Source organism: Pyxicephalus adspersus, chromosome 5, assembly GCF_032062135.1.
Source record: "Pyxicephalus adspersus chromosome 5, UCB_Pads_2.0, whole genome shotgun sequence".
NCBI lineage: Eukaryota > Metazoa > Chordata > Amphibia > Anura > Pyxicephalidae > Pyxicephalus > Pyxicephalus adspersus.
Window position 1 is genome coordinate 132,988,461 of NC_092862.1, and position 12,602 is coordinate 133,001,062.

At 38.8% G+C, this 12,602-nt stretch overlaps 2 protein-coding genes across 2 annotated transcripts in view; both read right to left on the reverse strand.

The window, feature by feature from the left end:
- Positions 1-6,723, reverse strand: part of SLC39A12 (solute carrier family 39 member 12) — a 30,713-nt gene extending 23,990 nt beyond the window's left edge. Inside the window, exons 1-2 of the mRNA XM_072412769.1 lie at positions 6,326-6,723; positions 1,826-2,110 (exon numbers count right to left, since the gene is read on the reverse strand). Of these exons, the coding sequence (XP_072268870.1) occupies positions 1,826-2,110; positions 6,326-6,589 (549 nt within the window). The 5' untranslated portion in view covers positions 6,590-6,723. The remainder of the gene's footprint in view (positions 1-1,825; positions 2,111-6,325) is intronic.
- A 3,666-nt stretch (positions 6,724-10,389) lies between these two features.
- Positions 10,390-12,602, reverse strand: part of MRC1 (mannose receptor C-type 1) — a 56,592-nt gene continuing 54,379 nt past the window's right edge. The window contains exon 30 of the mRNA XM_072412771.1: positions 10,390-11,906. Coding sequence (XP_072268872.1) covers positions 11,653-11,906 — 254 coding nt within the window. The 3' untranslated portion in view covers positions 10,390-11,652. The remainder of the gene's footprint in view (positions 11,907-12,602) is intronic.

Genomic DNA, 12,602 nt, shown 5'->3' on the forward strand with positions numbered 1-12,602 from the left:
CCCTATATAATGTAGTTTTGGAGATTGTAAAGTTAGCCCAGTGTTTCTCAACCAGGATTCTGTTTATCACTAGGTTTCTCCAAAGGTTGCTTGGGATTCCTTGAGTATTTGTATTTCGCAGGTTAGTTTACACTTACACCTATGATCTTTTTGGCTGTAGGGGTGACATTCTTCCCAATGGCCAGCATTGTAAGAGGAATTTTTCTTACTGAGGGGTTCCCCTAGACCTAAAAGTTGTTTGAAGGGTTCTCCAATGTCAAAAAGGTTGAGAAAAGCAGGGCTGGACTGTAAAATAAAGGTTTAGGTAGTTGATACCAGATCAGGTGCTCCCATTCAAGAATTTACTCTTACTCTTTGTGCCTCTTCTACTGGGCCTGACTGATATTCCTTTAAAGTCAATTGCTAGCAAATGTTTTGAATCATGGACCAGAACCATTCCAAGTTTGCTGGATCACTCAGCTTCACTGATTAAAGTGTATTTTCTCCACCCTTGGAGAGCTTTAATAAATCAGGCCCATTGTCTCTTCTTTGGTCCTGGTAATGATGGTCACTAATTCCAATATAGAGCAAGACTCTCTAGAGACATAGCAAATAAACCCTGACAGAGGTTCTAATGATTTCCAGTTCTCTGCACAACTTAACAAATGTGACTTCACAAACATTTAAAAAAAAAATAAACATGACTGTTTTCTGTGGGAAATTGCTTTTTGGTCAGTTTGATTTGCGTTTAGGATATTTAGACTTGCTTCTAAGTTGTTTATAATGAGCTAAGACGTTGTTTTTACTCTTGATGTGCTTTAAAGTGTTTTTTTATTTGCTGCTGGAATACCTTGAGCTATTTTTATTCCAAAATCAACATTTAACAAACAGTTTAGAAGCCGATAACTGCCAAATACATTAGCCTTAGGGCAGGTTCAGACCTGCCTTGGGATCGAGCGATCACGTGCAGCTCCGGGGCAGTTGGCACCTTGCTGGCCGCTCGGTCACATGTACTGCAGCGCTGGTTCTTAAAGAACCAGTGTCTGCTTGCTTGACAGTTGGTGGCAGTGAGCCGTACTGTTACTGCTCATTGACACCCACATTCATTCTCTATAGGGCTGCCGAGGGCAGACATGTAGCGAGAGGCAGCAGTTCACTGGCATGAGACATTGATAACCGCTGGAAAAAAAATTGTCTAGAAAACCATCAGCAGAACTCACTTGTTGGGACTTCTCAATAGGAACAACAATAGAATAGTTTGGACAACCTAAACGTTTGCTTTTTTTTCTAGTAGCATGTATTGAATGGGCCTACAATGCCCCTTCCAAACCCCCTTCACAGACTGAACATAAATGGTCATCCCTGTAACAAAATGTAATGGTTGGATCAAACTTGTGCAGGTGACCTCTCTAAAGAATCTATGACCAGGTTTAAGTATATAGACGACCAGCACTAAGGTTATGTCCAGCTTGGCCTTGCCATTGCTATGTAAGAGCTGCTACAAATAGCTTCTGTTCTCGGCAGCCCCATAGTGAATGAATTGGCGCAGAAGTGAGGTACAGTACTCAGTTGCTGCTGCCAACTGTCAAATGAATAGATTAGGTGGGTCGGGATACAAAATGTTATCTGCTGGGAGCCACATGGGATTGTTCGATTTCATGGCAGGTCTGCAACTTTCCTAAATGTTTAGCTATTCCAGAATTGGCATTGATGATCTTTAACTTGTGTGAATGCACAATAATATATTTTATTATGAAACTTCTCAATTTTTGTTAACATACTTTTAGGGCCCTTTTAAGGCTAGGAGTTCACATGCCATACATACAAATACAACAAAGCACCTCACCCCTTGCCCATCAGATATCTGGAAATGTTGCTTGATCGCAAGCAGGATGTGCTCCAGTTCATTCGTAGACAGGTAATGGCAATCTTCCTCTTTGTGTAGGTTTAGTAGATTGTTGCGGTAGAATAGGTAGTCCATGTTAATGACACCAGCTCGAGATGAGCAGAAGTCTTCTTTGTTCAATATATAGTAGAGGAGAATCACTGATATTTTTTGCATAGTTTCTTCATTCAGCTTATCCCCGGGTTCTTTTCCAACCATTGAGAGAATTGTTTCAACTTCAAGGCACTAAAATCAAGACAAAACAGAATCAAGTCAAGGAAAGTTCGGGTCAATTCTTTATTATGCTAATATATTCATTTGAAAGTAGGTCAACTTACAGCCCCCTACCACCCACACCTTCAAATACAAATGGAAAAAATGACTTACATAGTTTCAGCCTATAGTACATCAAAGAAGCAAAGGCAACTTCACTGAGTCTTCCAGGAATCCTGGGCACTCACAATCATGTAAATGCACTCTTGAAATGGCCTGGACCACATTCTCAAGAGATTTTGAGGTTTCATCTCTCCTGGGAGACAATAGGTAAACTCAAGGACATCACATGTGCTTCCAAAAAGCAATGGAAACTAGACTGGGGTATTCAATATTTTTTTTTAATGTGCTTTACATTTCAATAGCATTTTGTGTCATTTGTACTTGAGGAGACTTGCAGCTTTCAGCTTCCATGAACACTTTACTTTAAGTCCTGGCTAGTTTATTCACATGTGGGCAATGGCATATGTTCAAGGAGAATCTCAGATGCCCTGCTAACTACAAGTTTTGCTTAACAGTCATAAAAGTCATCATTTGCAAACCCAATTGATTGTCACATTATCCATTTGTTAGGAGCCTTTGGGTGTCAAATACTCAATATACAAATAAACAGAAGAAGGGCAATCTTCTCAATGTACAATGTAAAACCTGAAAAAGTCTGAGAATATTGCTCTTCTTTTTCTGTTTGCTGTATATTGCAAATTTGACTACCAAAGACTCATAACAAAGAAGTAATTTGACAATCTATTGGTTTTGCAATTGTTATGACTATTAAGCAAAACTGAGAATGTTATAGAGTTAGAAAGGAGATCGTCCAGGTATGGAAGCCAACATGTGATTCCGCTTGGCAGCAACCAATTTAAGTAGACTTTCCTTGGAAGTGGAAGTCATGCTTCAGTCAAAGTACTTTTTTCAAGTTCCACATTTGGCGATCAGCCAGTTCCTTATTGCAGAAAGGGAGAAACGATGCACCCTCTAAATTTTCCTACCTGCCTGATCACAGCCCATCTAGCAAATTCTGCATGCGCAGCTCAGAGTTTATTGCCAGGTATACCCATCAATCCCAGCTTACCTTGTGATTGCAGGGACTGAAGCAACACCCGCACTTTTGCAGGTGAGTTACATCATCCCAGCCAATCAAGATGGCCAAAGATCTACATGCAAAAGAAAGGAAGGGAGAAGATTTGCAACAGGATTAGTGACTATCCTCAAGGTTTAGTTCTTCTAACCCCTAATAAATATATAAAAAAGTACCTGTAATAGGTGTTTTCATAACCTACATGGTCCTAGACACCTGCATTCGGGATGGCCTCCATTTGCTTGTGTGGTAGAGGTTGTCATGTGCTTATATGATATTTTAGTACATTACTACACAAGATAGTATCTCCATGTACTTTAAGAAAATGAAATCCCATTATAGAGAACATGAAGCTGTTTAATGACAACCTCCACTAATTAAATACATTAGTGAAGCTCACCCTGCAGGCATTATTTGTTACAGCAAACAAAATACAAAGGTTTAGGCTGCTTTCATTATGCCCATTGATGGCCATGTAGGGGCCTGTTGTTCTTATAAGAACAGCTTCTTCTCTTGTAGTCAATAGTATTGCAAAAGCAGCTCAAATCTGTATGATGCAGCTTAGGATGAGGTCAACTGTATTTCATATGGACTGTTCATTGAACTGTGATTGAACCTGAGAGACTCAACCCGATCTAAAATGCAAGTGGAATGTACTCAAAAGCAAGTAGTATTTGCTATCTACAAAAGCTGGTGGACAAAGACACTATAAGTTACCCCCCCCCCACCCCCCTTATTTAGTTTAGCTGATCAAATTCGTATCTGTTCCATAGGTCACCCACAGGATTTGGAGTGTGCCACACAGATGTGGGGTATGCTACNNGGTTCCTGTACAGTTCTTTAACAGGCACTAAAATTATATTGTCTGGACCTATCAATGCAAATTGGAGCATATGAGCTAATCTAATAAAGGTAAATGAAACGGAAAACATTGAAAAACTTGTGTCTTACTCCCATCAAACATTTTGTGTATATACCCCTAGGTTACGGGGCTACGGGGATGAACTACTCAAGCGATAGAAAATGTTCATTCGGCTTTGTGAGTAAGAAAAACCCTCCTATGCAAAAAGGGTCTGATTTATTAGAGCTCTCCAAGACTGGAGAACTATCATTGGAGAAATCGGGTGATCCAAAAAACCTGGAATGCATCTGGTCTAGGACTGAAAATTTATGCCAACTAATAACAAATGATTTTTTAAGGAAATCCATTTCTAGTTTGCTAGATTATCTAGGTTCACCCATGATAGTCTATATTCTTTATTTTAATTCAATCAGACCTAAAGTCTAGTTGACTCAGCATTTTCCATGTTCATTAATGCTTTTATTTCTTTATCAAGCCTCTGATTAAATTGCTTTGTTGTCAAAATGTTCTTCGGTTTTAGGTGGCTACGCTGCCTTGCCATCTCATGAAACCCCACCGTAGCCATCCTTTGGTGCATGCCATGCCTTTGTGTATTTTATGCAATGTAAAAATGTGTTTTTATGATATTTTTTTCTTTTAATTTTTTGGGAAGACTTCTCCCCTTTTGTCTTTATTGCCTCTGCCGTAAAGAATGAAAGAGAATCCTGCAGCCTTCGGGGATACATACTTTACATATCCTAAGAGGCTGAGGGCTGCTCCTTCTGCACATGGACTGCACATGGACGTGTCTGAGATCTGCATGCGGGGGCTTGTAAAAAGAAAGTGCCGATCGCACGCATGCGCATTTTTAAGAAGACACGTCACATCATCCCATGCTTGTGCAGTGCGTGATCAGGTGACTTGAGCAAAAGCTGGAAAAAGAAAAAAGCAGATGGCCATCCACGCTGTCCCATCTGCGCCAGCAAAAAGATGGAAGACGGATGGCACGTGACTTTCTGGACTCTGCAGGATTCAAGGGGCTTTTCCCCAGTAGAGGTGTTTTTTTAAATGAAAATTCCACTCTAATAGTGTTTAATACTCTGAAACTTAAAATACATGTATATATATATATTTTTTTCTATTTATTTGTTAACATAAGTAAGCATTAACTTTGTGAAGTGGACATTACGTCATTTTTACATACAAATTCAACTCTAATAAATTGGTCTGGCAAAAATTCATTACATTAAAATGTTTGTGAAATTCTATTATGAATGTAAAATATTGTACCTGAATAAATTAGAAAAAAATGATATTTTGGTATTACATTTTTAAAAAAAATTTTTATGCTTTTTTTTTTTAATACATAAATTTGTTATCTGTTTTGCTGTGATAATCCGAAACATATTTTATCTTAATATTGTTAAGTGTATTTATTTAAAACCTCCTTTTTAAACTTATCGCTCATCATCCTATTGAAAAAGCAGGCTAACACCAAGCTTTCCTGCTGATAAAACATTCAAAGCACGTATTCTGACACAATTAGTTGTGGTGCGGCATGAAGAATCCCTTTAGAATACCAATCTTGTGTCCTGCCAAATGCACTTCTCCTAACTTTACTCTCAGCACAGTTTGAACACTTTGTTGATAGAATCTATTGTTATACATGAACCAAAATGTATTTTACACACTTATTAATTTAAACCTATCACATGTATATATATATTATCAAGGATTTTAGGAATTTAAAATATTAATAACACATCATGCTTGGTAAATATTTCAAATGTCTTATAGAATATGAAAAAGTATATTTCAAATCTAAGATCATGTTTTAAGTAGTAAAGCATTGTTATAAATATTTAAAGGTTTAAGATCAAAAATACAAATGTATCATAATAAAAATAAAATTATATAAAAAAATGATATAAAGCTAATTAAAAAGTACCAAATATTTACCAAGTATTTAAAATATCTAAATATAAACTAAACAGATAATATAAAAGAACAAACATCTACAGCAAAAATAAACAAGAGTAAAAAAAATGCAATCACAAATAAACTAATAAAAAGGGAAGAAGAGAAAATAAAAAATAAATATTATAAAATAAAATTTATGAAAAAAATATATACAAAAAAGCAAAAAAGGTAAAGTAATTAAATAAAAAATAAGTAAATTAAAAGTATTAAAGATAAGGATACAAAAATGATAAGAAAAATTATTTTAGGAATTACAATGATAGATTAACTGCTAAATTCACTTACTGACCCGTTTACAAGTTTGTTGCCTGCCATTTAAATTAGCAGGGCATTCCACTTTTTCCAGTAACAAGGTTAAAGCCTCTTTTGAGCTATTCCTACGGAGTTCAGTTTCGTTCCCAGGCAGAAAACTATGAAGAGTTTGTAGCAGTCCATGGCTGTGGGTCTGGTTGGTCCCCTCATGGCGGAGATCAGCATGCTCTTTCGTGAAGATCACACCAAAGGCTGAGAAAAAAGCTATTATCCAAAAAGGATGCTTCTTCCGATTCCACATCACGCTTTCTCTTTTGCAGCACCAAAAATAAACATCCACAACATATGTATTATCACACACTGGCTGGGGCAGTAGCAGAACTTTACTGGTTAATACAAAACAGAAAAAGCCTGCTAAGTAGAATGACTGCAATGTGTTTTGAAGGAATTTATTAATTGGTTCACTAAGCTGATTTGCAGTGACAAGCTGCTTCTAGACAACAGGGGTCTGTGCACAGTTTTCAGCGTGAACCAGCCAGGCTCAGCAGCATCAGGGCCATATGAATGCTGCTGGTGGGTTTTTGGCAATTTAAATATAAAAGCTTTAATGCTTTAAGAAGATCAGTTATCTATCACAGGAGTAATGTCACTTTATGAAAACTGTAAAAACACTCAAATCTTGTATGTAGTTTACAAATCTATTAAAGTTCTGTTTAAACTTGTTAAATCTGCAGCTTTTAAATAATATCTGGGGGTTCTGTGCTGAAAATTCTTGTTCTGTGACTTCCTGTTGTAGGAGTTATTGGGAAACACTTGGAAGTGTGATTAGTGGAGGACCCTCAAAATCTGGTGTCTTTAAGAATATTTTTATAGAATGGATTACATAGTGTACATATGTTTTGTAAAACATTGGCAGGTTTGTGGACAGTGTAGAATAGCCTTTCTCAACATTTTTTACCATGGAGGATCCCTTGAAATAACTTTCAGGTGTTCATAGAACCCCGGCTAAAGTTTCTATATCGACAGCTCATAGTGTATTAGCTTGCTGGCTATTGGTAAGTATGTTACCATTACAGATAGCCAGAAAGATCAATGGACAATCAGATCAATCACAAAATATAATTTCCAATGTTATTATTTTAATTATTATTATTATTATTATTATTATTATTAATAATAATAATAATATTAATAATAATAATAATAATAATAATAAACTGGATTTTTATAGTGCCAACATCTTACACAGTGTTGTACATTAAATAGGGGTTGCAAATGACAAACGAATACAGACAGGGACACAGGAGGAGAGGACCCTCCCCCGAAGAGCTTACAATCTAGGAGGTGGGGGAATTAACACACAATAGATATGTAGTGGTGAGAAGTAGAGACGGTTTCAAAAGACAGAGGAAGATGGGTGGGCAAGTTTGAAAAAATTGGTTTTGAGGGCTCTTTTAAATGAGCAGTAGGATCAAGCCCAATAGGATGAGGAAGACCATTCCAGGGGCAGCTGTAGAAAAGTCTTGGAGCCGTGCATGTGAGGAGGTTATGAGTGAGGAAGTCATTAGTAGGTCATTAGAGGAGCGGAGAGAGCGGCTGGGGAGTATTTTTCTATCAGGTCAGAAAGGTAAGTGGGACAAGAACTGTAGAGGAGCTTGAATTTGATTTGAAGGTGAAATGGAAGCCAGTGAAGAGAATTGCAAAGTAATTCTAATGTGTGTAGCCTTGGGTCTACATCTTATCTGGTAGGTGGACCTCATAACTTAGCCTCACCTATGCATGTGAGCTCTGAGAGATACTAAGAGCTGTCTCTCTCTTTCACTTTTATCTGCAGTGAGAGCCTGCTGCTGGGTGAAAAGGATGACTGCTGACACAGCACTAAATGGTACAAGTGGTATCTGCTTGTTGTGGGAGCAGCCAATGGGGAGCCATTATTGGGAACTCTGTTATATAGGAACTGACCTAGGTTTGGTTAGTGGCTCAGAAAAGTAGTATTTAGTTTCTTTTATGCTTTGGTTTTATTGTTTGTCTCTCTTCTGCCTTGAAATTTTGTGTGCTGCGTTGTTAAATATAAGTGCAGGACAACCATACTTGGTCTATTCCTGGATGTTTCCCTTAATATAAAGATGCATGTGCATTCATAGAGACACTTGTTATCCCCATTGACATGAAGCAGGCTAGTTACAGTTCATCAATCTACTGTGTCCTTAGTGAATGGCCAAAGTTACTGGCTATCAATTTGACACTGTCCTTATCTGCTGTCTCTGCACTTCACTGACCAGCTGATTCTGACTTGGCTTGTGTTAGGAGATGCTTTTCCGGCCAAAAATCCCTGTTGAGATCTCACCACAGTAGAGCACGCTTGGCCTATTCCCTCCGGCAGTGATGCTCTCGCAGCAGAAGAGGAGTTTTAGGCATTAGTGCTCTGCGTCTTGCAGCATGCTTGTTTTCCTTTAGCTGTGTTTTTCCTCTTGGCATCCCCTGCACTGAGATTGCACAAGTAAAGGGGATTCGGAGCTGTGCTGTAGCTGATTAGCAGAATGGTTCCTGAGCAAACCTTTGCTGCCATTGAGTGCTAAGACTTTGTAGCCTCTCTGCTCCCAGTCCCAAGTGGCTGATGTAGCATTTAGCTGGGCAAGTCTGTGCTGGAAACATTCTAGTGTGATTTTTAGTTGCTGACCATTGCCTGTACCCTGACCCATTGTTTGTACTGGACCAACCTCTGCCTGTGACCCCGACTCTGCTTGTGCCAAATCGGTCTGTACCTTGTTTGGTGGACTGATCACCAATGTTTGGCCTTTGGCTTTGGATTGCCTGGTTGTTCTTGTACTGTATCTGTGGCCCCCTGGTCTGCTGCCAACCCATCCCCAGATGCAATACTTTGCGCACTAAGTCCTGGGGGCAACCAAGAGCTGGGAGATGCAACCAGTCTCCTGAGGCTGAGTGGGGGCTTACTAAAGGTGAAGACAGCCGCGTTGGATTGGGGACTGGTGTCTGGTGAATACTTGTGCTGACCAGGCAGGGCCTTACAGCTTGTCCATGGGAGGTGTTCCTGCTTCTGACTTCTATGCATCTGTCATAAACTGACATCTTTTCATCCACCTGCTAAGTAGATAGACCCCTGCAAGGTTGTAGCAGCCCAATGTTTTGGATCAAACTGCCAGCACCTGAGCCCCCTGGCCTCTCATGTCACCTATCACCATCATGGGGTTCACCTGGGCTAACAGAGTTTGTCGAATATCCCACAACCCTGAGTGCTAACACAAATTCAGTAGAGTACTACTTGTTGTTTTCTGTCCAGCCTACACTAGATCCTCCTAGTATCTAGATAAGGATTTGGACTACCTATAATCATGCTCACTAAACAATGTATCCATTATCATCTGCACCCTGCCTTTCACATTGTCATATACTGATATTGGTACATATTCTAGGTCACTGAATTCTAAGGCCAACAGTGGCTGTTTGTGCTTGTCATGCAGGCTAATACCAGAGGCCACAAAATCATGCAAAAACCATTATGTCCACTTGTCTACATGATAGAGTTGCCCCATCAGCATGCAAATTGAAATGTATGCAAAACTAGCAATGTTGGGTTGCATATGGAGGTGGTTGGGTGGGTTCTTTCCTAACTCAGGGATTGCAAAGTGGCTGCTATACAGGGTTGCATTCTTCCCAATGCCTAGCAATGTAAGAGCTATTCTTCCCACTGATCACCACATTAATGTACTGTGAGCTTTGGACATAGTAAATATAGTAGGGGTTCTATAAAGACCTGAATGTTATTTGAAGGGTTTCCCCATGTTAAAAAGTTCAGGAAAGGCTGATCCAGCATATATGTGTAGTCTGAGAACGGAGGCTTTTCCTACTCACAGTTCTAAAAAGCCTCTGGGCTCCATACCCAAAGCAGAACTTAATAGGACCTCAAAAGCTCCCTGGAGAGCAAGTGTATGTGAGAATGCCATGTTTTACACTATGTGACAATAAGGATTCTTACTGAGCAGCCAGGATGGTAAGAACTATCTCTTAGTTATCTCAGTCAAACCTTACCAATGGAAAAGCCCTGCTCCACTCCAATAACCAATAAGTACACTGCCACCATTGCTTTTCATTAACATTTTAATTATTTACTTGTAAACAAGATACATTTCCCATGTACAAATGACTTTGTTCATGTACAAAACATGATTTGCAAGCAACAGCATCCTATTAGACAATGTGGGTACACACCAACTGCTGTTAAATGAACCTGCTATCCATACACACCGGAGGAAAACATTTTTTAGCTGGTCAGAGAATGTAACCTCAATCATTTCATTAGAAACTAGCGTCTTAGTTCACAGTGATGTCGCCGGTTTCTAGTAAAGCTAAGAATAATGCAAGCACATTCCATAACACGTCTTCCCTTCCATATAAAAATAACCGATACACATACTGCAATTTTTCTGACAGATCTTTCTGACAATCCAATCTTACAAATGGTATTTTTTTGCATTCAAATAACTTGTAAATACTATTTACCTATTTAATACCTATTATTTTTCCTATTTTATTATGCTAAGATTTGCAGATGTCTTGGCAGTCTTAATTAAATTTGGAGTAGTTTACTACATGATTTTATTGTAAAAACAGTTATTCATACATGAGAAAGACCACCACCATACATGGAGCCTTCTCATACTACCAAATTCTGCATGGAAAAAAGGGAACTAAAGTGACAATAAAAATCACCTACAAAGTTTAATATGTAGGGACCATTTACACAGTAATGTGATCTAGGTGCATCTTTATTAACCTTTAATTTGTTAGGCTCAACTGGTGCATCATTACCATGGGCTATTATTTCTACTTTCTGTTGTCTCTTTGGATCAGAAAAGGTTTTCATTTCCTAGGCTACCCAAAACTAAACTAAACATTGTCCTTTAAACAACATTAAGTCCAGTTTCTTCCAAAAGTTCAGCCTTTAACGTTTGCTAGAAATTAGAATGGTATGACAAACTCTTCTGTCTTCTGTCTCCACTTGCAGATTCTCAGATTTCAAGATTTGCTAATCTGCAAGTAAACGATCACTTTTGATAGCTCCCTTCACTCAGTGTTTTAGTTTTGTTGGTGGGAGAGAAGAATATTGGGTTTTAGGAATATAGGAAACTGGCGGGTAATTTTAGTCATTGGCACCTACTAATTTGTGACTGGTACATTTTGTATCCATATGCCAGAAGGGAGCTGAAGGGCAAAGTTACACTTTCATAGTAGCAAAAAAGTTGCAGATGGAACACCATTTTTTTAACCTGAATAATAAATGAAAATCTCAGAAATTATTTACAGTCTATCAACACCTAGGATTTAGTTTGTACATTCACAACACTAAGAAATTGCACGTTCGTTTTGTTCAATGTTATCCACGAGAATGTTGGTGTCACTCGTTGGGGGAGGGCGGTTGCCATTAAAGTATAGTGAGTTGTCGAAGCTGTTATCTTCGGGAGGAGGCACCTTATTCTGCTTCTTCCTGTACAGGTAATAGACTGCAATGGTGGTGCCAGCAACAACCACTATGACAAGAATGACCACACCGCCGGTAACACCGTGTGATGTCTTCTGCTTGTCTCCCTTCGACTCCTCTGTAAGGGTTAGGCAGAGATAGGTAATAATGAATAATAATGCATAACATTTTAGCTGAGTCAGGATTAAAGTACACCAGTTGTACATCAAATATAGTGTTGCTTTAGCTGAACCAATCTTAGACAATTTGACATGAATGGTCAACCTCCGCCTGCTGTTTACAGTAAAAGGCTCATAGGTACCACCCCTGCACCTGTTGTACATCAAATATAGTGTTGCTTTAGCTGAACCAATCTTAGACAATTTGACATGAATGGTCAACCTCCGCCTGCTGTTTACAGTAAGAGGCTCATAGGTACCACCCCTGCACCTGTTGTACATCAAATATAGTGTTGCTTTAGCTGAACCAATCTTAGACAATTTGACATGAATGGTCAACCTCAGCCTGCTGTTTACAGTAATAGGCTCATAGGTACCACCCCTGCACCTGCATGCCCGGGGTGCCTGCTGTGTACATTAGATGAGTTAACTTGGTTGGTTTTATTAGAACTGAATGAAATGTGGAAAATTTAGACCAATTTTGTAAATGGCCAGAAGCAGAACAGCGACACTAATCATAAGCCTATGATAATTCAACAAGGACTTCAATTCACATAAGCAAAATCTCAGTCCAAGAGCATTGATCATGCGGGCAGAACTTCAACCGGAATACAAATATTCTTAAAAAACTTCAGTCAAAGGGGTCTATTTTTAAA